This window comes from Thalassophryne amazonica, chromosome 6, assembly GCF_902500255.1.
Source record: "Thalassophryne amazonica chromosome 6, fThaAma1.1, whole genome shotgun sequence".
NCBI lineage: Eukaryota > Metazoa > Chordata > Actinopteri > Batrachoidiformes > Batrachoididae > Thalassophryne > Thalassophryne amazonica.
In genome coordinates, this window is record NC_047108.1 from 113734631 (window position 1) to 113762589 (window position 27959).

At 42.1% G+C, this 27959-nt stretch overlaps 1 protein-coding gene across 1 annotated transcript in view; it reads left to right on the forward strand.

The window, feature by feature from the left end:
- The window catches only part of acot7 (acyl-CoA thioesterase 7), a 207699-nt gene that overhangs the window by 74522 nt on the left and 105218 nt on the right, over positions 1 to 27959 (forward strand). Inside the window, exons 4-5 of the mRNA XM_034173174.1 lie at positions 18121 to 18212; positions 24997 to 25111. Of these exons, the coding sequence (XP_034029065.1) occupies positions 18121 to 18212; positions 24997 to 25111 (207 nt within the window). The remainder of the gene's footprint in view (positions 1 to 18120; positions 18213 to 24996; positions 25112 to 27959) is intronic.

Below are 27959 nucleotides of genomic sequence, written 5' to 3' on the forward strand. Positions count from 1 at the left end.
GCCAACACAGGCATTAAAATCGCAGAGAATGATGAGCTTATCTGATCTAGGTACAGCAATGATGGCGTTCTTGAGATCCTGGTAGAAGTTTTCCTTCACATTGTCAGGGTTTGTCACACTAATCAATGTAACAAATCTATTCATCGGAAGTGGCATGCGGACAGTCATCAGGCAATCGTTTATCCCCTTAGGGGGAAACTGCCAGCTTATTGGTCAAGCTGGACTTAAAAGCAAAGCCAATGCCTTGTGTTGATCGTTTGAAGTCATGACATGCGCTTGACTTTGATTAAAGTGAGGGAGAGTTGTGCAGGGTCAGCATCACTCTCTTGTCCTGAAGTATCTGAACCCAGAAGCAAGATGTAGTCGAGACGGCCAGAGATAGGACAGGATGCAGTGGATGGCCAACAGAATGAGTTTGTCCAGCTATGCCCTGAGCGCTCCACAGGCGCTTGGTTGCATGTTGGCCATTGGCTCACAGGAAGCTCATCAGCCCTTTTGACAGGTCTTGTTTTTTGTTCAGCAGGGTGACATGCCACCCTCCTCACCAGCACGAAACTGGTGGGGGAGCCGATTTAGACGCTGACCACCTGTCCATGAGGCAGGTTGTACTGGGTTACAATGTTACCAGTAGCAAGGTCAAATGACCCTGACCTGACAAAAATGTTGGTTGAGTTAATAAGGTTTTAAAAAGGAATAATTTTCACCATCTGTTATGCTTAGTTTTCATCTTATGGGGTAACAACAATCCAATGGATATCAATCTTGTTTGACCTTTACTGTGGAGACCAAACATTCAGTGCTGTCAAAACTATTCCATTTATTAATCCTGTTAGCTCAACCAAGAATTTCCATCACTTTTTTGTTACCAAAACTGAAGCAACTTTGACTTTTGACCACTGTACAAGCTGAAATTGACACCATTTTTGCTGTTTTTAATTCCATACCTCCATAACATTCTGCTATAGATAGTCCAAACTATACCTTTTTAAACTCTATTATCAGACAAAGAATATGATATACTTTTCAATATGATTGAAGCCTTTACAGTGCCCTCCAAAAGTACTGGGCTGCTTAATATTTCACACATTTAAATTTATTTTTGAATGCCATTTCAAATACAAAAAGTAAACTAGAGCACCGCGCTCATAGAGTGAAAATCTCTGCCAACACTAGCTTCCAATTCCACAAACTTTTACCTTGTAAAACATTTTCCAGGTCAAAGTCCTGTTAGAAGTGACTTTTCATACGCTAAATTAGATGTGATCAAATGTCAGGAGGATTTATTTAGTTCATGCACCTGAATCAAAGGTTTTTTTTTTTTTTTTTTTTTTTGTAGTTTTGTCAGATTTTTATTTTTTCAGTTTTTTTGATTTCTGAATTCTTTTTCAGATAATTTTCACAGTACACTGGTTACAGTTGTATGCAAAAGTTTGGGCACCCCTGATAATTTTCATGATTTTCCTTTATAAATCATTGGTTGTCTGGATCAGAAATTTCAGTTAAATATATCATATAGCAGATGAACACACACTGATATTTGAGAAGTGAAATGAAGTTTCTAGTATTTACAGAAAGTGTGCAGTAATTATTTAAACAATGCATAAATTTGGGCACCCTTGTCATTTTGTTGATTTGAATACATTTAAACCTAATTATTGGAACACAAAATTGGTTTGGTAAGCTTATTGTTCCTTGACCTCCTTACACAGGTGAATCCAATCATGAGAAAGGGTATTTAAGGTGGTCATTTGCAAATGTTTCCCCTCTTTGTATCTCTTCTAATGAGTGGCAACATGGGAGCCTCTAAACAACTCTCAAAAGAATGATACAAAAAGCTATCTCAGAGATTTCAGCTGTCAAGTTTCCACTGTGAGGAACATAGGAAATGGAAGACTGCAGGCACAGTACTAGTTAAGGCCTAAAGTGGCAGGCCAAGAAAAATCTCAGATAAGCTGAAACGAAGTATGGTGAGAACAGTCACAGTCAACCCACAGACCTGCTCCAAAGACCTACAACATGATGTTGCTGCAGATAGTGTCTCTATGCATCGTTCAACTATATAGCACACTTTGCACAAGGAGATGCTGTATGATGCTGTAATGCAGAGGAAGCCTTTTCTGCGTACACCCCACAGAGTTGCTTGTGGTATGCTAAAGCCAGTGGTGGGCACAGGTAACCAAAAAGTTAGATTCGATAGCTATTAATCAGCTAACTGAAAAGTTATCTTTTTAACGCTAAACCGATAAACTACCGATAAACTGCCTAAAAACGTATCGGAAGCTACAACTAACCGATAAACGATAACTTTCAATTTTGCCTCCCATATGCTGTCAGCTACTAATTAGCCGATTTTGAGTTTAAACACCGCCAGAGCTTCTAATAGAAACAAAGGCGATCGCAAACCCAAACAACCAATGAACCAGCGCTTCTGTCTTTGTGCGCTCTGCCCCATGCTGTAGGGAAGCGTCATTTACCTTGACAGGATAATGGTCAGCGATGAGGCAGAGGTCTTGAAATGGAAAGCAGGTTTGAATTATGAATTATAAATAAAATGATTCTGGATAGAATAACTACATTAATGTAAACTCTTAAAATGTACAAAGTGATATATGACACATATCTGTTAATTTTAAAATAATTCACTAATTCTGAAGATTTGAACATTAACACACAGATGCCCAAAGGGATTATTGGTAAACTAAGCCTCCGCTCATACTGATTGGTTGATTCATTCATTCTAAGTAAAAACCAACACAAGTGAATCAATGTAAGGTGTTGGTATTTACAAATAAATGTGCTTTTGGAAAATGACATTTTTTTTTTATTTGTATAAAAACAAGAAAGAAATTTTCAAGATCCCGTTAGCGCCTAAGCGCACGCGTGATGACATCACAACTCTTTCCTGTTAGGGAGACAAGGTTTCTTTCAATAACAAGAACTGTCAAAAAACTTTTGCGTGTGTGGTTGGAGTTGTGTGGCGATAGGAATCGTTGTTTGAATGCTTGAAAAATGATGTCAGTCACACAAAGAAACCAAATAATAGTGAAAACATGTTCATTGTGCCCAGAATGTTAGTATTTTGGTTGTTGAACTTTGCGGTGCGGTGTCATAATAACGCATCAATCAGTCGCTCCGTACGGTGTCATAACATCCGATCACTTAGCGGCTCGGTGCGGTGTCATAACTGATCAATCACTTGCTCCGTCAGGGTCATAACATCAAGCGTGGTTCACGTGGCAAGATAATTCGGCCGACATCGGACCTGATCTTCCCCTTCCGAAGGACGCCCTGACAATCATGATGACGCTAAATATAATCTTATTAGATATTCCCTCCGTGTGTGTTGTGTGTTAAGTGCGCTCTGATTTTCTCAGAAGGACGCGAGCAGCCAATCAGAAAGCGAGGTGTCTGACCTGGAATGTTCGTGTGTGAAATCTGTTTGTGTGTGTTGTTTTTACCGTGTGACTGACATCACACACTGTACAACTATACCTGTCAGATCTATGAGTTTTTTTTTATCTCCACGTGCGTGGTCTCTCAGGTTTTGGAAACCTATAGATAATTTTAAAATCCTTGACAACACTGTGATATAACCGGTCACCAATAGATGGCAGTGTTCTATGCATTTTGATGGCAGTTATATCACATGGCCTGAATCACAATTTAAGACTTTTCGGCTTTCTAAATGCTTTTTTACACAAATAAAAAAATGACATATTTATAATGAGAATTTATTTGGTTTTAAACATGATCAAGAAGAAACAACAAATCAGAACAAAAAAAATGTCAACAACACTGAGCAGACTGCATGGGAAGTAACTTTAAAAAAGAGGTTACACAACAAAAACACAGAGGGCGTAAAATAAAAACAAAACACAACTGTTAAAGTAGACATGGGCATCACACCGCAAAGCAGAACCGTCCGGTCAGTGTACAAGAACTTTTAACAATAGTGTCTGCAAGGTTCCTGGGAAGGTAATCAATAAGAGGCTGCCACATTTCTTTAAACAAGTTGTCATTGCCCCTCAGTTTTGCGCTTATTCTTTCCATTGGCATAACTAAAAATTTCATTATACCACTCTGTGACTGTAGGGGGTTTGTCCATTATCCACTTATTCAGAATACATTTCCTAGCCAAAGAGAGAAACTTCTTGAGTAATTTACTGTTGAAGTATGTAGTTTTAGCTGGCAGTCCTAATAAAAACTGACCGGGGTCCAAAAAGATTTTACATTTCAAAATTGCACCAATCTCCTTTGCTATCAGGAACCAAAATCTTGATATTTTAGGACATGTCCAGAAAAAATGAAAATAGGTACCTGGAGTCTGGTTGCAGTTTCGACATGAAGAAGATCTGGAAGAGTCAAATTTATTCAAAACATAAGGGGTTCTATGTTGCCTATGAAAAATTCTAAATTGCATTTCTCTTAATCTGTTACTCAAAAAAACTGAGTAGATATCACGGATTGCTCTTTGCCAGTCCACTTCATTGTAAGAAAGACCAATATCCTCCTCCCATCTCTTAACAAGTTTCTCCACACTGTCCCTAGTATATTTAAGTAACATACTATAAAATCGAGAAATAAACCCTTTTGTAATTAGATGTGGACAAAAAAACTCTCAAGTGGATTTAACAATGATTCATCCTTATACAGAGATTTCACATTGCTATCTATAATATGCCGAACTTGTAAATATGCAAAAAAGGCATTACTAGGGAGGCCAGAAGCATCCTTCACCTGTAAGAAAGACATGAGACTGTCATTTTCACTGAAAAGATATTTTGCAATACGAAGACCTCCTCCATACCAATCAACAAACACTGCATTGCTTACTCCAGGAAAAAACATTTGATTATTTAAAATAGGTGACAGAAGTGAAAAGCAACCCTTCCTCCCAACATACGAAGACATATCTCGCCAAGTTTTGACTGTATTTAACAGGAGGGGATTACAATGCACCTCTGCTGTAATGTTCTTAGATGTAAGCTCTCCTAAGAGATTATATGGAGCACATGACCATGCTTCAAGAGGATCCAAACCCCCATTTAAGTAGGCCTGTATCCACTCTCTTATAATTCTGCCATGACAAGCCCAGCCATACAGCCTGATATCAGGTAAGGCAAGTCCACCTTTCTCTTTTGTCAATTTTAAAACACTCAATTTCATCCATCCATTTTCTTCCGCTTTATCCAGAGTCGGGTCGCGGGGGCAGCAGCTCAAGCAAAGCCACCCAGACCTCCCGATCCACACACACCTCCCCCAGCTCCTCCGGGGGAACCCCAAGGCGTTCCCAAGCCAGCCGAGAGATGTAGTCCCTCCAGCGTGTCCTGGGTCTTCCCCGGGGTCTCCTCCCAATGGGACGTGCCTGGAACACCTCTCCAGCGAGGCGTCCAGGGGCCACCTCAACTGACTCCTTTCAACGTGAAGGAGCAGCGGCTCGACTCCGAGCTCCTCCCGAGTGACCGAGCTCCTCACCCTATCTCTAAGGGAGCACACAGCCACCCTGCGGAGGAAACTCATCTCGGCCGCTTGTACTCGCGATCTCGTTCTTTCGGTCATGAGCCAAATCTCATGACCATAGGTGAGGATCAGAACGTAAATCGATCGGCAAATCGAGAGCTTTGCCCCCCTACTCAGCTCTCTCTTCACGACGACAGTCCGATACAGCGACCACATCACTGCAGATGCTGCACCGATCTGTCTATCGATCTCACGCTCCATCTGTCCCTCACTCATGAACAAGACCCCGAGATACTTAAACTCCTCCACTTGAGGCAAGGACACTCCACCGACCTGAAGAGGGCAGAGCACCTTTTTCCGGTCGAGAACCATGGCCTTGGATTTGGAGGTGCTGATTTTCATCCCGGACGCTTCACACTCGGCTACAAACCGCCCCAGTACATGCTGAAGGTCCTGATTTGATGAAGCCAACAGAACCTCATCGTCCGCAAACAGCAGAGACGAGATTCTGTGGTTCCCAAACCAGACCCCCTCTACACCCTGGCTGCGCCTAGAAATTCTGTCCATAAAAATAATGAACAGAACCGGTGACAAAGGGCAGCCCTGGTGGAGGCCAACGTGCACTGGAAACAGGTTTGACTTACTACCGGCAATGCGAACCAAGCTCCTGCTGCGGTCATACAGGGACCGGATAGCCCTTAGCAAAGGACCCCAGACCCCGTACTCTCGGAGCACCCCCCACAGGGTGCCCCGAGGGACACAGTCGAATGCCTTCTCCAGATCCACAAAACACATGTGGACTGGTTTGGCGAACTCCCATGAACCCTCGAGCACCCGATGGAGCGTGTAGAGCTGGTCCAGTGTGCCGCGACCAAGACGAAAACCACACTGCTCCTCCTGAATCCGAGGTTCGACCATCGGTCGAATTCTCCTCTCCAGTACTCTGGAATAGACCTTACCAGGGAGGCTGAGGAGTGTGATCCCCCTATAGTTGGAACACACCCTCTGGTCCCCCTTCTTAAACAGAGGGACCACCACCCCGGTCTGCCAATCCAGAGGCACTGTCCCCAATTGCCACGCGATGTTGCAGAGGCATGTAAGCCAAGACAATCCCACAACATCCAGAGACTTAAGGTACTCAGGACGGATTTCATCTACCCCAGGAGCCGTGCCACCGAGGAGCTTTCTAACCACCTCGGTGACTTCGGCCTGGGTAATGGATGAGTCCGCCTCTGAGTCCCCAGTCTCTGCTTCCTCTTCGGAAGACGTGACGATGGGATTGAGGAGATCCTCGAAGTATTCCTTCCACCGCCTGACAACATCCCCAGTCAGGGTCAACAGCTCCCCACCCGCACCGTAAACAGTGCTGGTGGAGAGCTGCTCCCGCCTCCTGAGGCGTCGGACGGTTTGCCAGAATCTCTTCGAGGCCAACCGATAGTCCTCCTCCATGGCCTTCCCGAACTCCTCCCAGACCTGAGTTTTTGCCTCTGCGACCGCACGGGCTGCGGCACGCTTGGCCTGCCGGTACCAATCAATTTCAACCTCGGTTTTTTATCCTTTCAAATAAAACCTGAGAGGTCTCTTTCAATCTCCCTAGCTTTCTTCTTAGTCAAATATATAGGTAACATTTGTAAGGGATATAAAATTCTAGGAAAAACATTCATTTTTAACAGACTCATTTTACCCATCCAAGATATTGGCAGATCTTTCCACCTCATAAGGTCACTTTTAACTTTTTTTGCATACATCTTGAAAATTAGACTTCAGTGTTGTTTCAACACACGGTGAAATCTTTATTCCTAAATAGGTAAATCCTGTGGGGGACCAAGAGAAAGGAAAGTTAACTAGAGAGGGAGGATCTGGAGCATATCCAAGAGGCAGTGCCACTGATTTATCAACATTTATTTTACACCCTGATATAAATGAGAAGGATTGAATAGTAGTCATTAGCTGAGGTATTGACACATCTTGTTTACTAGTAAACAACAATATGTCATCTGCATAGAGTGCAATTTTAAAAATGTGTTTATTAATTTCAAAACCAAAAATACTTTTATGTGATCTAATGGCTGCAGCGAGTGGCTCTACAGCCAGAGCAAAGATTAGTGGTGAAATTGAATCCCCCTGGTGGGTTGATCTACCCAGTGAAAACTCTGCTGATTTAACCCCGTTAACCAATACACTTACTCTTGGGGCTTGGTACAATAACCTCACAAGATGTATAAAATTTGAACCCAGCCAAAATTTCTGTAAAGCCATAAACAAATAAGGCCATTCGACCTGGTCGAATGCCTTCTCTGCATCAAGTGAGACAATTAAACCTTTCAAGTGTTTAGAATTAGCATATTGAATAATATTAAGCAGTGTCCTCACATTGGTATATGGTGTCCTATGTTTAATCAAACCGGACTGATCTGAATTAATCAACGTGGGAAGGTAAACTTCAAGTCTTTTTGCAAGTATTTTAGAAAAAAATGTTGCTATCAACATTAATTAAACTGATGGGGCGATATGAGCTACATTTATCAGCAAGCTTATCCTTTTTTAATATTAGTGAAATGTCAGCTGAATAGAGTGATTGAGGAAGAGAGCCTTTGTCCGATGAGTGTAAGTACATGTTCAACAGAAGTGGATTTAACAAATCTTGAAATTTTTTATAAAATTCAGTGCAATAGCCGTCCGGCCAGGGGCCTTTCCATTTGGCAAATTCTTAATCGAAGTTGCAATTTCTTCAATAGTAATTGGCTTTCCCAAAGTCAACCTATCGGCATCAGAAAGCTCAGGTAGGTTCAGACCACTTAAAAAATCCTGTATTTGTCCCTCCGAAGCTTTATGTTCTGAGGTGTATAATTTTTTGTAAAACAACCTCATTATTTCATTATTTATTTCATATTTAAGGACGAGCGTGTTACTTCCAGTTCTTTTGCCAACACTGAAGATGGACAAATTTTCATTTGATTTTCAAGTACTGAAAGTTGTGTCTCTAGATCAAGTTATGCCTTTAAAGCCTCCTTTTTACGAGCTGTACGGTACAAAATAATAAAACCCCTAAGATACGCTTTTAAAGTATCCCAAAGTATAGAGGCACTGGTCTCATCATTATTGTTGTTAGCAAGGAAATCTTTTATCTGATCTTTAAGGAAGGTAACAAATAAGGGTTATTGCAAAAGTGAGGTGTTCATACGCCACTGCCTTGATGTGGTTTGCGTGGAGGGGGGTGACACCACCATACAAACTTCAGTGTGATCAGAAAGTAAACGAGAACCTATTTTACATTGTATAGTTCGGTCCAGTACCTCTCTTGTAGAAAAGAAATAATCAATTCTAGAGTAACTCTGATGTGGGTTAGAGAAAAACGTTTAATCTTTCCCAGTGGGATTAATAACTCTCCAAACATCCAGCAATTGAAGGTCCAAGCAGAGCTGTTTGGTTGTGTCTCTCATTTTAGACTGAATAGGTTTAGAGAAGGGGATCTGGTCCACCTCGGCATTCATAGTACAATTAAAGTCACCAGCCATGATACTAAACGGTATTGACAAATTTAGGACATCAGCCAACAAGCCAGAATAAAATTCTTTTTGGAAAATATTAGGAGCATACACACATCCAATAAAAATGTGTTCACTGTACAAGTAAAACATAAACATAACAAAACTTGTCTTTTCCACATTTGTCTAAAGTGAGTGGAGTGTTCTTATTGATGAGTATAGCCACTCCTCTCTTACTTGAAGAAAATGAAGAGTAATAAACCTGTCCAACCCATTCTATATGCAACTTTTCATTTTCAGTGTCGGTAAGGTGTGTTTCTTGCAACAACACAATATTAGCCTTCTCTTTTTTAAGCCAAGTTAAAAGCTTTTTACGTTTAACAGCATTATTGATACCCTTAACATTGAAAGATACATATTTAGTAGCACACATATTTAACAACTACAGAAAAACAATGTACCTAATTGTGCAGCAGTAGTTTTTATACAAAGCCCCCCCAAAAAACATGAGTAAATAAGCCTCCCAAATATAAAGAAAATCTGCTCAGTGTAAAAAATAAATAAATAAATAAATTAAAAAAAAGACTTACATCAGTTCTGAGCGCAAAGAACGTACACTCAGTAACAGCATAAATCAAACAAAATATAAAAACAAAGGGACCGACGTCCCACACAGAAAAGGGCCAAGCTAAGCTCCGGGATACTGGGAGGAAACAACGCAAACTGCAAGCACAGGAAAACACACCGCTATTGAGCATTGTCTCTAGTACCTGTGCTCACTCACCCCCGACACAAACCACCAAATTAACATAATATCGTAAGCTTTACAGTAATACGAAATATATACAGTCACTCACATAACTCTTCCTCAAGTGCATTCACAGCGGCCGTAGCCGCAGCTGCACTGTCATTGTCACTGTCAGTAGTGATTACACTATTCTCCAGACAATGTTTAAGGCTCACAAAAAATACTACCAACTAACATCCAGAACAAATTTGAAAAAAGAGAAAGCCAGTACAACTTAAAAGGAACAGGGATATTTAACAAACCAAGATTCAGAACTAAATTGAAGGAACGCTGCATTTCTATCAAGGGAGTCAGTTTATGGAATAATCTGAACAAGGAAATTAAAGAAGCTAAATCAAGCAATATATTTAAAAAGGCAGTTAAAATGAATATGATTCAGAAATACGACCTGATGTAATAATGAAACCACATGTATATTTTTACTGTTTATTTTTCTTTTCCTTTTTTAGATATTCTGATTGTAATGTTAATAATGTGATTATTTAATTTGTAAATTAATCTTCTGTAAAAAGGGGTAGATAATATAAGTTCACTTCTTTCTACCCCATTTCATTCAGGTCTATTGTTACGTTTGTTATGTTTTCTTTTGGAATGGTTTTTAGCTGTGTGGTTGGAACTGAATGAAATTAATGAAATAAACAATAAACAATAAACTGCAGGGTCGCTGGGAATCTCATCCTGAATTTTATGTTTTTAGCGATAAGCTTTTGGCACACCTCATTGAAAGCTCTCCGTTGCTGAGTAATGTTTTGAGGAAAGTCTTGATGAAAAAAAATTGTGTTTCCCTCAAATTCCAGCTTACGCCCTGCACTGAGGGCCAGGCTCTTCCTTTTATCCGCCGAGTAATGAAGCTTTATTATCACCGGCCTGGGAGCACCTGACGTGGGGCAGGGGAGACGGTGACACCTATCCAAGATGACACGGCTGTTGGGAGTATCCAGGTTCAACAGCTTGGGTATCCAGGTTTCAAAGAACGTTAAAGCGTCGCGTCCCTCACTGCCTTCTTTCACGTTGAAAATCTTAATGTTGTCCCTACGGCTTGCCTCCTGGTCGTCTAGTTGGTTAGTAATGCTAGCCAGCCTCTCCTCAGCACTAGCTATTTTAGCCTCCAGCTCCACAATGCTATCCTCTGTGTTGGAAATGCGCTGTTCGGCCTCATCCAATCGAGCCTCACTCTCAATCTTGGCAGTGATTGCGTCCAACTTGTTGGAGATCTGTGTCATTCTTTTATCAATCACCGCAGTAATTTTGTCTGATAAGTGGGTTGAAAGTGAAAGCAAGTCCGCCTGTGTACATGGTTTAAGATCGCTAGTGTTAGCCTCATTAGCATTGCCATCTTTGGAGGGAGCTTCGGTATTAGCTTGCCTGCGGGAACCTTTTGAATTCTTCTGTTTGTCGGTGCCTTCCAAAGCCATACCTTTGCCAGACATTGTTGCAACCCCTAAAACTTTGATTGTACTCACACTAACGTGCAGATGTATCATAAAAATATCACTTTAGTGGTCGGGAGCTATCTGACCATGCAGCTCTCAGTCTGGCGTCATCACCGGAACTCAAAAAAAAAAGACATATTTAACAAAAGCACATTTATTTATAAACACCAACACACATTGATTCACTTGTGTTAGTTTTTACATAGAATGAATTAGTCAACCAGTCAGTATGAGCGGAGGATAAGTTTACCCATAATCCCTTTTGGGAACCTGTGTGTTAATGTTCAAATCTTCAGAATGAGTGCATTATTTTAAAATTAACAGATATGTGTTATATATCCACTTCGTACATTTTAAGAGTTTGCATTAATGTAGTTATTCTATCCGGAATAATTTTACTTATGAAGCAAAACCATAAGTGAAACCTACTTCCCATTTCAAGACCTCTGCCTCATCGTTGGACCATTGTTGTTATGTGGGCCGCTGAAGAGGAGGTACTGCTGGCCCACCACCACCAGAGGGCGCCCTGCTTGGAGTGCGGGCTCCAAGCACGAGAGGGCGCCAGACCCAGAAGAAGTGACAGCTGTCATTCATCCCCTGCACCAGCTGTCACTCGTTCATCGTCATCATCACCATCATAAAAGCCGGACTGCAACTCCACCTCCTCGCCGAGAAATCGACTACTATTGAAAGGGTAATTTCTCTGCTGACTGACACTTTGTGTGTAATAACTTGAACTTCTGTTGCAGCCGTTTTCCTGGAGTGTTGCCTTGTCTGGGGAATTGGCGTTTGGTGTGACAGCGACGGCTTCGCCTCGCACCCCAACCCAGGTGGGTGGTTGACCAGGAGCTGCACGGGTGTGTGATTGGAGGTGGAGGTGCTCCCTCCTAGCTGTGTATGGACTGTGGATTGCTGAGTGTGCGGACTCACACTCATACATCTTATCTCTGCTTTCTGCCAGCAGTACCAGGGTCGACAGCCGAAGACAGAGGCCACCTGGGGACTCGGGACTTGGCGGCTCCGGTGTTCTTCAGACCGTTGGTGGTGGAAGCCGTGTGGGACGCGGCTTCTCTCTCGTCGGGGGTCTTCTATCTTCGAGCCTGCCCACACGTCACCTGGTGTTAATTGACTGTGCAAATTTCTGTAAATTTAGTTGTGTATTATCACAACATTAAATTGTTACTTTTTGGCTTACTCATTGTCCTGTTGTGGGTCCGTGCTACGACACCTTCCCAACAATTGTATAGGATTAAAGAATATTGATTGTTTTTTTTTTGTGGCAAATTTTTTTTTGTGCAAAAAACATAGCACACAGGAGACAAAGGGATTATTAATGTTTTTCAAGTTACTAGCTATGTAAAAAAAATGTTAGCGGTGTAAAAGCTATCAGAACTAAATTTATCGGAAGATAATTGGTCCAATGATGGTTTTAAAACTTATCTGAAAAGCTAATCTGCTAACAAAAACATTAGCTTCGATAATTATCGGTTATCGAATTAGCTGAACAGTGCCCACCACTGGCTACACACATTTGTACAAGCCAGCTTCATTTTGGAATAAGGTGCTGTGGACTGATGAAACTAAAATTTAGTTATTTGGACATAACAAGGGGCGGTATGCATGGCTGAAAAAACATTCCAAGAAAAACGCTTGCTACCTACAGTAAAATTTGGAGGTGGTTTCATCATATTGTGGGGCTGTGTGGCCAGTGCAGGTACTGGGAATCTTTTTAAAGTTGAGGGTCACATGGAATCCAGTCAATATCAGTAGATTCTTGAGAACAATGTTCATGAATCAGTGACAAAGTTGAAGTTGCGCCGGGGCTGGATCTTTTAACAAGACCAAGGCATTCATGCAGAGGAACAAGTACGATGTTCTGGAATGGCCATCTCAGTCCCCAGACCTGAATATTATTGAAAATCTGTGGTGTGATTTTAAGCGGGTTGTCCATGCTCGGAACCCAAAAAACCTGAGGTATTTTGTAACGAAGAATGGCCCAGAATACCTTCAACCAGAATCCAGACTCTCAATGGAAGCTATAGGAAGTGTTTAGAGGCTGTTATTTCTGCAAAAGGAGGATCTACTAAATATTGATGTATTTTTTTCTGTTGGGGTGCCCAAATTTATGCACCTGCCTAATTTTGTTTAAAGAATTATTGTACACTTTCTGTAAATCCTCTAAACTTTATTTCACTTCTCAAATATCACTGTTTGTCTGCTATATGATATATTTAACTGAAATTGCTGATCCAAACAGCCAATGATTTATAAAGGAAAATCATGGCAATCATCAGGGGTGCCCAAACTTTTACATACAACTGTATATATCTTGACCCCCTGCCATCCTGGGATGGCCACCATACATTTGTGTATGCCATGGCACACTGCATGTTGTGGCTGGCGTGCCTGGCTGGCTTTTGTTTGTCTTCTGTTTCTGTCTTTTGGTTTTCCTTCCAGGTGGTGCGCGTTTAGGACTGAGTGGCTGTGTGGCTGAGTTATCAGGACCTCACCCTGATCACCTGAGGCTCGTCAGGACTCACAGCTGTGGTGCATCTACACGGATTGGAACATGGTGGCATTTAAGTCTGGAGTGCACAGTGTGTATTTGCCAGAGACTCGACCTTGTGACCAGATGGGTGAGATCGTCGTCTCGAGAGCCATCTCATCATCAGTGGATGCAGAGAACGTCCAGGTTTGATGCATGGTCTGTGAAAGAGGAGGGGGTGAGGTCTCACGCTTGTCAGCACACTTCCTGAGGTACGTTAGGTTTTGTGACTAACATTTATACAGTCAGTAAATGTGGTGTCCCTCACACCTTATTATATTGAGCTGTTATGTTAGTCGTTTAATCAGCTTCCACTGCAGTTGGAGTTTGTGAACAGGGTGTTCCATGCCTGCAGGGTGGGAAGCTGATTAGCAATTAAGCCAGGAAGTGTTTGCTGTTTATGTACACCTTTGAGCGGTCTCTCTGTGTGTGGAGTGTGGACTCACATGATGATTTCTTCTTTCACAGACTCGGTTTGTCGCGGCCACCTGGGGGGTGTCGGCGGGGTCCTTGGGTCCGAACAGCTTCTGGCTCCGGACTGTTAGTGCTGCTGGGAGCGCACCGTTTACCACCTCGCCAGTCCGCGCACTCATTGGTTATATTTTTACACATCACTGTTATGTAATTAAATTTAGTTATCCTTTGTACCGTGCTCTGCTTATTTCATACTGGGTCCTTCAAACGCTGGTCGGTTCTCCGGGCTGCGTCCGACACATAACACTGCATCTTGATTCTAGGTGTTTAGTCCCCTTAAGTGGCCCTGAAAACCAGCTTGGTCCGTGGACTATAAAATCACCGCACAGATGGCAGTCTGATCGTCATTCTTTCACACTTGGTTTTTGTTTTACTTGTTTATGCACTCGGTGCACTGCTGCACATCCATCACAGCTTTCTCCACTGTTACACTGTTGATAATAAAAACACTTTCCTATGGCCGGTGTCATTTGTCTCAGCTGTCACCGCTGCTGCCAGAGCGCCTGTTTAAATTCATGGAGTGCCTCATTCTGACAGTTCCACCAAACAAAGCCACAGTGCTCTAAACTTCACTGAACTGTTAACTGTGGACCAGCAGATTTTTCATTTGCCGGGGAGGACTGGAGCCAATTCCAGCAGTCTTTCACAAGGCCACAGGTCACCAGTTCACCTGCATGTCTTTGGAAGTGGGAAGAAGCTGGAGTACCCGGATGGAAACCACGTGAACATGAGGAGAACATGCAAACTCCATCCAAGAAGGACCAGGTGGGAAGTGATCCCATGACCTTCTTGCTGTGAGACAACAGTGCTAACCACTAAAGCCACCTGTGCTGCCCTGTTCCCAGACCTGACTTGGAGAAATCATTGAGAGTTAGCCGAGAACATCCCACAGCAGCCTGTACTCAAGGCTCTTGAAATGGAACAATATCACCCCCTGGTGGACATTTACCATTAATGCAGGTGCAGTAGATTTTTGCCAAGAGGTCTAGTGGTTAATATTAAACACTAATGTGAAGTCATATGTCACCTTTCTGTTGGTCACCTAACCTTTTGACTCTGTGTGGCCTTGAAAGATCAAACTCAACATCATATGGGTTTAAGTCAAAGTGCTCAGTCTTCTCTGTCTACAGCACATTGTGTGATAGAGCCCAGCAGGGGTCGTTGTGCATATAGTAGTCAATCCTCGTCACTCCCCCAATAGCTAAGGATTCTAAGACCAGAGCCCTGACTTTTTGCCTTCTGGTGAGAGAGTCGACCTCCCATGACGGACATTGGAGTGAGTGGGAGGAGTGAAGTCAAATTGCTCCAATTGCACAAGTGCATTCGGGGTGTGTCCACTTACATTTAGCTATTTACGTGGTGAAGGATACAAAGGGTTGTAGTCACTGAATTAGTTTTGGACATAAAATGACGTAAAACCGTTTGATTGTCAGCTGTCGTCTCGTGTAAGAGCTGGAGTGTGCTGTATTTGAACTCCAAAGCTGGATTTCTGGACCACAGATTGTGTTCTGATCACAAAGATCATCCGTTGGATTGGGAATGGTTCTGATTCATTCCAGGTCTTCACTCTCACCCCTCCTTTCTTCACTCCCCCCTCCATTTTCCCCCACAGTTGACTCCGTAGCTGGAGCTAATAATAGACCGGAGTCATTCCGTCTGGGCAGAGATGAGGACATGTACTAAATATGTGTAAATCTAAATATTCTCCTGTGAGCAGCTTCCTGGTTGCTGGCAAGTGTGGGAGCCAATAGAAGGAGAGTGCCGCGGTTGGCATAGAAACGTGGCCCGGCTGTCTGCAGCATCTTAACTCGGGTGTAAAATGCAAATGTTATTCCCCGTGAGTAGCTTTCCTTGCTGTTAAGTTGATTTTTCCCTCCGTGGTGCTGCACAGCGTCTCTGCGGCTGTCATCCGCCATCACCTTCAGCGCACGTCCACGCTGCAGAGCACGTCCGTACAGTCATCAGTGTCTGCACATTTGTCATGTGCATATTTCGTAAAAATATGGGTAAAGCAAGAACTTAAAAACAAAAACACTACTGTCTTAATATCCAACGAATGAATATTCTTCAACCTGCTGTCTCCACTCACAAATAAATGTTCTTTAACACTTTCAGACAGTCATTTATTTTCATTGTCTTCTGCTCGCTGTAGCTCCCTTTGGGTCAAAGCAACACAACCAAAATAGCCCGTCTTCCACTCAGCGACATTATTGTAAAAGATATCACTGGTTCCCAAAGTAGGGGGCACGTCCCCTGGGGGTGGTGGTGGTGGTGGTGGGGGCAGCTATTGCGGAAGGTGATGTGGCAAATTAAGTTAGCTTGTTGCGGCCAAATAGTTTTATGGATGCTTTGGCTGCATTGCGTTTTTAGGTTACACAAAGCAGCCACGAAAGTTAAAATATTAAGTGAGGCTGCAGAAAAAGGTTGGGATGAGAACATTAGTGTGAGGAGGGTCTGCCCATGTGTCCAGACCTAGATCTCAGAAGCCACTCAGTGTATTTCATTCATATTTGGTGTAACTGGGTCATAGTACCTGTGGGCATCAAGACAGTTAGGGCTACAGCAATATGACATTTGACCCCAATGACCTTGACCTTCGTCCAAATGATTGACTTCTGGCTGACCTTGTCAGGACAGTTTAGGAGTCCACCTAAGTGTGTGCTACTTTTGGAAAAATAAAGTCCTTGACCTTGCTGAAATGAATTATTTGATGGTAATGTTGAGGCCAACTTTCACTGGCTTGCCAAGTTTGGTAGAAATCAGCTGAAGGATCTGGGAGGAGTTAGCCAACAGACAGACAGGAAAACATGTCCTTTGATTGACCTCTGGCAAATTTGACCTCACCTGGGCTATTCCAGAACCCACGTACACATATGGGCCAAGTTTGGTGCAGTGGTGGTGAAAAATCACTATTTTGACCTGTGGCCACAATGACCTTGATTTTTGCCAAAGCAAATACTTTTAGGGCAAGTCCATGGTTGACTTTTATCTGTATATCAAGTATGGTGGAAACTGGACAAAGGGCCTCGATGGAATAGAGGTATAGATAAACTATTATTATTATTCAACTATGGTCAGTGGCAAAATCAGATTAATTCATTAAGCACCTTAAAAATTGGATATGTGTTTTACAATTTAAATAGAATTAACATCAAATTAAAATGGCAGAATCACTAAACCCAGCCTTTGCAGAAAATTTTATGCAAATCATTGACATCCTTTATTTACCACATTGTAGATCTAGCAGTTGTAATTGCTGACCAAAGAGAAGGTTCCTGGTTCAAGGTCACCTGCCTCTGATTCACAATCTGTATTTGGAGTGGCATCAGGATGGTCATGTGGCATAAAAACCTGGTGCCAAATCAACATGTGGATCCATAACTGATCTGCTCTGAAGACTCTGAGTCACCCCAAGAAAAAAGCAACATCTTAATTTACAACCAGCTTCCAGTAATGTTCAACTAAATATTCACCAAAAGCCTATAAAATATACAGCTGGTCACCGATTGCAGCACTTTTTCAATTATTTGAGAAAATAAAAGCCAAAAGAATGAATCTCGAAGCATCATTTATGTTTCACTGACCATTGAATAAATCTGTTGGGATTGTTGCTGCATCTCATCTGGTCTTCTAATCAGCGCATTAAAATGCAAAATTTCAGGAATTATGCAAAACTTTATTTTATTTATTTATTTTTATTTAGATACCTCATTACTTTGTGTTTGCAAATGAAAACTTAATCTTTAAGCAGAGCTCATAATTTGATTAGAAATATAATTGGTATAAATGTTTTTTCTTCTGTTCATTTTACTCATTGGTTTCCAGTTGCAAAACTCTTAAATAGTTTTTATTTTCTACCATAAATGTTCCTGTTTATATAGTGCATAAAAAGTATTTTCTCTGTGCCCTTAGGGGTCAAAAAGCTGGCAAGCAAGGCAGTGCTGTGGTATGTCCCCTTTTCCATGGAGAACGTTGAGAAGATCATGGAGGTTCCACCCATCAAGGTGCATCAAATAACTTTTTAACATTTTATTATTTCATAGGTTCCTGTGCAGGAGCCATTCCCAAACTCAAGAATGCCAAAATCTGAAAAATATTCTGTAGGCTGCTCAAACCTTTAATCACAATTTTGATTGAGACACAAGATGCAGATGAAATATTTATACAAACAAAAATACACACACACACACACACACATACGAAGTCTGTCCATAAAGTATAGGTCCTTTTTATTTTTTTCAAAAACTATATGGATTTCATTCATGTTTTTACGTCAGACATGCTTGAACCCTCGTGCGCATGCGTGAGTTTTTCCACGCCTGTCGGTGACGTCATTCGCCTGTGAGCACTCCTTGTGGGAGGAGTCGTCCAGCCCCTCGTCGGAATTCCTTTGTCTGAGAAGTTGCTGAGAGACTGGCGCTTTGTTTGATCAAAATTTTTTCTAAACCTGTGAGACACATCGAAGTGGACACTGTTCGAAAAATTAAGCTGGTTTTCAGTGAAAATTTTAACGGCTGATGAGAGATTTTGAGGTGATACTGTCACTTTAAGGACTTCCCATGGTGTGAGACGTTGCGCAGCGCTCTCAGGCGCCGTCGTCAGCCTGTTTCAAGCTGAAAACCTCCACATTTCAGGCTCTATTGATCCAGGACGTCGTGAGAGAACAGAGAAGTTTCAGAAGAAGTCGGTTTCAGCATTTTATCCGGATATTCCACTGTTAAAGGAGATTTTAATAATGAAAGACGTGCGGACAGGTCCGCGCATCGGGACGCAGCCGACGCGGTACGGCGGCACAGGAAAAACACCTCCATGTTGATAACCATTTCTAAAATCCAGGCAGCTTTTGATGGCTTTCAGTGGAGTGAGTATATGAGAAATTGTTTAAGAGCTGGACATGTTCCAACTTGTCCTTAAGGCTTCCAACAGAGGTGTTTTTCCTGTGGCGGAGCGTCACGGCGGCTGCGAGCCGACGCTACAATCCGTCCGCACGTCTTTCATTAAAAAAATCTCCTTTAACAGTGGAATATCCGGATAAAATGCTGAAACCGACTTCTTCTGAAACTTCTCTGTTCTCTCACGATGTCCTGGATCAATAGAGCCTGAAATGTGGAGGTTTTCAGCTTGAAACAGGCTGACGACGGCGCTTGAGAGCGCTGCACGACGTCTCGCACCGTGGGAAGTCCTTAAAGCGACAGTATCACCTCAAAATCTCTCATCAGCCGTTAAAATTTTCACTGAAAACCAGCTTAATTTTTCGAACCGTGTCCACTTCGATGTGTCTCACAGGTTTAGAAAAAATTTTGATCAAACAAAGCGCCGACGAGGGGCTGGACGACTCCTCCCACAAGGAGTGCTCGCAGGCGAATGACGTCACCGACAGGCGTGGAAAAACTCACGCATGCGCACGAGGGTTCAAGCATGTCTGACGTAAAAACATATGAATGAAATCCATATAGTTTTTGAAAAAAATAAAAAGGACCTATACTTTATAGACAGCCCTCGTATATATATATATATATATATATATATATATATATATATATATATATATATATATACACACACACACACACGAGGGTAGGCTGAAAAGTTCTAAGAAATATTTATACAAACAAACACACACACACACACACACACACACATCAATCAATCAATCAACTTTTTTTTTATATAGCGCCAAATCACAACAAACAGTTGCCCCAAGGCGCTCTATATTGCAAGGCAAGGCCATACAATAATTATGAAAAACCCCAACGGTCAAAACGACCCCCTATGAGCAAGCACTTGGCTACAGTGGGAAGGAAAAACTCCCTTTTAACAGGAAGAAACCTCCAGCAGAACCAGGCTCAGGGAGGGGCAGTCTTCTGCTGAGACTGGTTGGGGCTGAGGGAAAGAACCAGGAAAAGGACATGCTGTGGAGGGGGGCAGAGATCGATCACTAATGATTAAATGCAGAGTGATGCATACGGAGCAAAAAGAGAAAGAAACAGTGCATCATGGGAACCCCCCCACAGTCTACGTCTAAAGCAGCATAACCAAGGGATGGTCCAGGGTCACCTGATCCAGCCCTAACTATAAGCCTTAGCGAAAAGGAAAGTTTTAAGCCTAATCTTAAAAGTAGAGAGGGTATCTGTCTCCCTGATCTGAATTGGGAGCTGGTTCCACAGGAGAGGAGCCTGAAAGCTGAAGGCTCTGCCTCCCATTCTACTCTTACAAACCCTAGGAACTACAAGTAAGCCTGCAGTCTGAGAGCGAAGCGCTCTAATGGGGTAATATGGTACTACGAGGTCCCTAAGATAAGATGGGACCTGCTTATTCAAAACCTTATAAGTAAGAAGAAGAATTTTAAATTCTATTCTAGAATTAACAGGAAGCCAATGAAGAGAGGCCAACACGGGTGAGATATGCTCTCTCCTGCTAGTCCCCGTCAGTACTCTAGCTGCAGCATTCTGAACCAACTGAAGGCTTTTTAGGGAACTTTTAGGACAACCTGATAATAATGAATTACAATAGTCCAGCCTAGAGGAAATAAATGCATGAAATAGTTTTTCAGCATCACTCTGAGACAAGACCTTTCTGATTTTAGAGATATTGCGTAAATGCAAAAAGGCAGTCCTACATATTTGTTTAATATGCGCTTTGAATGACATATCCTGATCAAAAATGACTCCAAGATTTCTCACAGTATTACTAGAGGTCAGGGAAATGCCATCCAGAGTAAAGATCTGGTTAGACACCATGCTTCTAAGATTTGTGGGGCCAAGTACAATAACTTCAGTTTTATCTGAGTTTAAAAGCAGGAAATTAGAGGTCATCCATGTCTTTATGTCTGTAAGACAATCCTGCAGTTTAGCTAATTGGTGTGTATCCTCTGGCTTCATGGATAGATAAAGCTGGGTATCATCTGCGTAACAATGAAAATTTAAGCAATACCGTCTAATAATACTGCCTAAGGGAAGCATGTATAAAGTGAATAAAATTGGTCCTAGCACAGAACCTTGTGGAACTCCATAATTAACTTTAGTCTGTGAAGAAGATTCCCCATTTACATGAACAAACTGTAATCTATTAGACAAATATGATTCAAACCACCGCAGCGCAGTGCCTTTAATACCTATGACATGCTCTAATCTCTGTAATAAAATTTTATGGTCAACAGTATCAAAAGCAGCACTGAGGTCCAACAGAACAAGCACAGAGATAAGTCCACTGTCCGAAGCCATAAGAAGATCATTTGTAACCTTCACTAATGCTGTTTCTGTACTATGATGAATTCTAAAACCTGACTGAAACTCTTCAAATAGACCATTCCTCTGCAGGTGATCAGTTAGCTGTTTTACAACTACCCTCTCAAGAATCTTTGAGAGAAAAGAGAGAGAGAGAGAGAGTGCCTTGCAAAGGTATTCAGCCCCTTGGTATTTCATGCATTTTAGATTGTTTATGCTATTTATGCCATGTATTGCTATAACTGAAAATTCTGTTTGTGGAGTGTGATTTGGCATTTGTGGGTCACCGATCACACGCATTCATCACTTTGCTGAGGAATTTTGAGACATTCTGAGCACAGATCACTGCATTTCAGTTTGACAATTATGTACTTCGCTATTCATACTGCCATCCAGTAGATGGCAGTGTTGTTTTATGCATTGTGGTGCCTTTGCATGCATTGAGCGGCAACATGGTGGGCGGAGATTTCTACGTCACTATCGAGAGGCAAAAAAAAGCAAAACAGTCAGTCATAACCACAAGCAGAAGAGCGAGTGATGGATATCAAATGGAAATGGTAAATGGACTGCATTTATATAGCGCTTTTCCATCTGCATCAGACGCTCAAAGCGCTTTACAATTATGCCTCACATTCACCCCGATGTCAGGATATCACCCACTGATCCGTATATTGCTCTGCTGGGAGAAGCTTTTTCAGCGATTGTTCAGAGTGATGCCGGGTCGAGGAAGAAGTGATCAGACGGCGACTCAGAGAATATCATTTCCCATAATGCCTTTTGGCACATGTGTTGGTTAACGTGCAAACCTTCATAATTATCGTGTTACTTTAAAAGATATGTGACATATTTTCACTTTGTAAAAATTAGGGATTCACAATCCACAATTTTTCACTTCTGATCCCGATACCTGAATTTGTATATCTGCCAATACTGACACTTTTCTGATCTGATACCAGAGCTGTGTTTGCTTTAATCATATTATTATCATTGTTGATTTTATAAGGATTTTCTCAAAAAGGAGACCTGAAAATTGAGCTACAATTTTTTTTTCCCCCCCCCCCCAGAAGGTGCATTTAAGATGAAAGCCTAGATTTCATGTTTTGGTGAAAGAATTAAGTACTTTTATCTATTATAGACTTTTATAGCCTTATTTTTATAGACATAAAGAGAAAGGACAACACTCTCTCTCTGCCTCTCTCCCTCTGTCTGCCTGTGTCTCTCCCTCTCTCTCTTGCTCGCTTTCTCTCTCTCGCTCACTTTCGCTCTCCCTCCGTCTCTCTCGCTTTCGCTGTCCCTCCACCTCTCTCTCTTTTTCTCTCTCGCTGTTTTTGTGCTGCACAAACTGCAAACTTTTGGGAAACACGAAGCCTTTCAACTGTAAAATAAATGTATTATCACCGATGCTCATGCACAGGATTTTAATGGAGACTTTTTTCCTTTTCAGCGGACAGAATCTCTGTTCGCTGTCCTCCTCGGCTGCACGCTGAGCTTGCTTTTCATAGCGGTTTACATTCTTGGGACAGTGAAGCGGCTAACTTTTTAGCACACATTTTCAGCAAGAATTCAGTTAATTTTTCAGAAAATCCGTGCTTGACGAACAGACAATTTGAAGTCGAGAGCTGGGCAGAAATTTGCCACTAACCACATATTGAACACTGCGGAAGAGAGCTCTCTCAAACAGCCCTGCTTCAGAAAACCTCCCCCTCCTCCTGCGCGGTATTGGAAAATGTCACAGGTTCGATTGGTATTTTCAGATACGTGAATGATATCTGTATTGGAACCCGATACCGATCTGGGATCGGATCGGTTCCATCCCTAGTAAAAATGACAGAGTTGCTGTTAATGTTGACAAACTATCCGAAATTAGTTTTTTTATAAATCAAACAATGAGTGAAACTGATTTGATGGTTCTCTAAGAGCAATTGTGATGCTTTCTTTCTCAGTTCATGGCCACACCCACATCACTGCAGGCATGTGACAGTGGATACTAAATATGAATTAAATACGAGGACTGTTAGAAAAGTATCCAACCTTTTTTTTTTTTTTTTTGCAAAAACCTGATGGATTTGAATCAAGCGTGCTTGCATGAGCCAACCTTGAACCTTGAATTTTTTCACGCCTATTGATTGTGTCAGTTGCTGGCAAGCAGCATTTGTGTGAGGTCGTGTGTTGTGCTCTCGGCGGATTTTCATTGCAAGGAAAATGACGGAATGACTGGAGCAGCGCTACTGCATCAAATTTTGCCAGAAACTGGGCAACAGCCAGGTGGAAACCATTCGGAAGATTCAGATGACTTTCGGTGGCTTTTCAGTCGTGTGACTATCCAAGAAATTGTGGAAGAGGTGGGCATCATTTTTTGGAGTCCAGCATGTCCTGTGAGGCTTCAACATGAAGGTGCTTTTGCTCCGTCGTCAGCAGCTTCGGCATGAATTTCACCGCCACTCTTTTCATGGCCAAATCATCTGTCACAGTGGAATGTGCCGAAAAAGTGCTGATGTCCTCCTCTTCTGCAATTTCTCGGATAGTCACACGATGGTCCCGCATCACCACAGCGTTCACTTTGGAAATGACCTGGTCATTTCAGCATGTTGATGGCCGACCGGAGCGTGGCTCGCTCTCCACCGTTGTGCGGCCGTCTTTAAACCGGTTGTACCACTCCTTAATCTGTGTGATGCCCATAGCATCGTCACGAAAGCCGTCTGAATCATCCGAATGGTTTCCACCTGGCTGTCGCCCAGTTTCTGGTAAAATTTGATGCAGTAGCGCTGCTCCAGTCGTTCCGCCATTTTCCTTGCAATGAAAAACCACCGAGAGCACAACACATGTCCTCACACAAATGCTGCTTTCCAGCAAATGACGCAATCGACAGGCATGAAAAAATTCACGCATGCGCACGAAGGTTCAAGGTTGGCTCATGCAAGCATGCGTGATTCAAATCCATCAGGTTTTGAAAAAAAAAAAAAAAAAGGTCAGATACTTTTCTAACAGACCTCGTATATAAATACTTCTGCGCTCTATGAGCGTGGTGCTATAGTTTGGAGTATTTTATGACAAACATGGAATATTCTGGCTTGTTGTGCAGTGAAACATCCTGTCGGATCACACACCACTGTTGCAGTAGACACACTGAATGAAACTCATTGCATTTAATGTTGTATGCACAGTTCAAAAGTTAAAAAACATAATAATAATAACAATAATATGTAAAAATCCATAGTAATACTAATTTGTACATAAAATACATAAAAGCACACGTCCAAAGTTAAAATCCATAATAATACTGATCATACCTATTTTTTAAAAACATTGACACTGGGCGAATTCACCACATGGTTTGGTAGACTCTTCCACAATGTGACAATTCTATTGCTAAAAAAAAATTATTTTTGCCAACAAAGACCCACACCAGCAGGCTGACCAACAGCTTCATCCCGTGGGCCATATGTACTACGAACACACACACACACGCACGCACACACATATATATAGAGTGAGGTTATGTATGCAGCCCTGCAGACTGCATAATTTCAACGTGTCTGTGTGTATGTCTATGCTGTTGTAGTACACCAGTGAAGAACAAGAGAAGGAGGGCAGGAAGCGGTATGAGGCTCAGAAAGCAGAGAGACTGGAGACCAAAGCAAAGCTTGAACATGTGCTGTCACCTCCATCCAACCCAGGTAGGACCACCGTGCATTCAAAGGTCCCAAATACATCCCAAATATACAGTAAAGGTATCGATCAAAGGTGTCAGGTTCATTAACATTGAGATCCATCCATCCATCCATCCATTTGTATCTGCTTAAGAGCCATATAATTACTTCTATCTTTATGTCTTACTTTGTTCATAATTTGAATTGTTGAATTTTTAAAGTCAGATTGCTTTTTCTATAGCAGATTTAAAAAACTACCATTGACCAAAGTTACAGACAGATATATACTGTAATTTCCGGACTATAAGCCACTACTTTTTCACACGCTTTGAACACTGCAGCTTAAACAATGATGCAGCTAATTTATGTTTTTTTACAGGCTTTCTCATAAGTTGAAATACATCAGTTGATGCTGTCTATTAATTTGCTGAAAGCTGTGGTCCTCATGCGGTGTAAATTCACACACACACAATCAATATAAGTCTTACCTGTTAGTTTTAGTGGATTCATCAACACGTCCTGAAGAAAACGAAGTCTGAAAATACTTTAATTCCAGTCCCTCTGGCACTTTGTGCTACAGTTGTGCCTCCGTCAGATCAGTCAGTGGAGCCTTCTCTCCCTCCTCCACTGGGTCTCATCTTTGCGCCACAAGTTGGAAACGTCACAGCGCCTTGTATCATTTACCACAGACACCAGGCAATCCTGGCTGCACGTGATGACACTACCTCATGATCCACAGAGAAAAACAAAAAAGTGAAAACTACTCAGTTCTCCATGTGTAGTAGAGACGCTGTGCAACATTGTGCGCTGGAAGATGTACTTGTCAGAAAAAAAACATTTAATGAAAAGTTAAAATAATCTTTCTGTGTAACATCTTTCTGTGTAAATATCTTATGTTACAATGTGGAGACCTGCAGCTTATAGACAAGTGCACCCTATTTATGTACAATTTCTTTTTTCCTTTTAAAATTGGTGGGTGCGGCTTATATTCAGGTGCGCTCTATAGTCCGGAAATTACAGTACTTGCATTTGCAGTTGCATTGAGGCATATAAGGAAAAATAATTTTCTTTGTATTCTATTGAAATGTGTTAATAATGATCTGAGTGAAAGCAGGTATTTTCATCAGTTTAGTTTGTAAATGTGGTGGTGTCTCATTATTTATTTTGAACACACTTGGGTAAATATGTATCTATGCCACACTTTGTGGCATAGATTCAACAAGGTGTTGGAAACATTCCTCAGAGATCTTGGTCCATATTGACATGATGGTATCATGCAGTCACCAATTCAACCAGTCTGTCCATTCTCCTCTGACATCAACAAGGCATTTTTATCCACACAACTGCTGCTCACTGGATATCTTCTCTTTATCGGACCATTCTCTGTAACCCTAGAGATGGTTGTGCATGAAAATCCCACTAGATCAGCAGTTTCTGAAATACTCAGTCCAGCCCGTCTTCTACTAACCACCATGCCATGTCCTTCTTCCTTCAGCTGCTCCTGTTGGGGGGCGCAACAGCAGATCAGTTGTTTCCATCTCACCCCGTCCTCTGTCTCACCAACCACCTGCATGTCCTCCCTCACCACATCCATAAACCTCCTCTTTGTCATCCCTCTTCTCCTCCTGCCTGGTGGCTCCATCCTCAGCATCCTTCTCCCTATATACCTTGGGTCCCTCTTCTGCACATGTCCGAACCATCAATCTCGTCTCTCTGACTTTGTCTCCAAACCATCCCACCTGAGCTGTCCCTCTCTGTTCATTCCTAATCCTGTCCATTCTTGTCACTCCCAAAGAGAATCGCAACATCTTCAGCTCTGTCTCCTGTCTTTTTGTTAGGGTCACCATCTCTAAGCTGTCCAACATAGCTGGTCTCACTACTGTCTTGTAAACTTTCACCTTCACTCTTGCTGATATTCTTCTATCACAAATCACTCCTGCCACCTTTCTCCACCCACTCCACCCTGCCTGCACTTTCTTCTTCACCTCTCTGTCACACTCTCCATTACTTTGGACAGTTGACCCAAGTATTTAAACTCATCTACTTACACCACTTCTACTCCTTGTAACTGCACTATTCCACTGGGCTCCCTCTCATTCACACACATGTACTCAGTCTTGTTCCTACTCACTCTCATTCCCTTTCTCTCCAGAGCATGTTTCCACCTCTCCAGGCTAGACTCAACTTGCTCTCTACTTTCACTACAGATCACAATGTCATCTGCAAACATCAGAGTCCATGGAGACTCTTGTCTGATCTCATCAATCAACCTGTCCATCACCATTGCGATCAAGAAAGGACTAAGAGCTGATCCTTGGTGAAATCCCACCTCCACCTTGAATGAGTCTGTCATTCCTACTGCACATCCAATCGCTGTCACACTATCCACGTACATGTCCTCCACTACCCACACATACTTCTCTGCCACTCCAGACATCCTCATACAATACTACAACTCTTCTCTTTGCACCCTGTCTTAAGCTTTCTCTAAATCCACAAGCACACAATGTAATTCATTCTGACCTTCTCAGTACTTCTCCAAAGGTATTTTAAGAGCAAACATTGCATCTGTAGTGCTCTTTGCTGGCATTAAACCATATTGCTGCTTATAGATCTTCACCCATTTTCTAAGCCTAGCTTCTGCTATTCTTTCCCATAACTTCATGCTGTGACTGATCAACTTCATGCCTCTGTAGTTACTGCAGCTCTGCACATCACCCTTTTTCTTAAAAATAGGAACCAGCACACTTTGTTTCCACTCCTCACTTCTCACCAAAGTCACATAAATCCCCTTTCTTCCCCATTCTAATACTCGTTGCAAGTTGTCTTCATCACATCTAGATGACTAAATGCATTGAGTTGCTGCCATGTGATT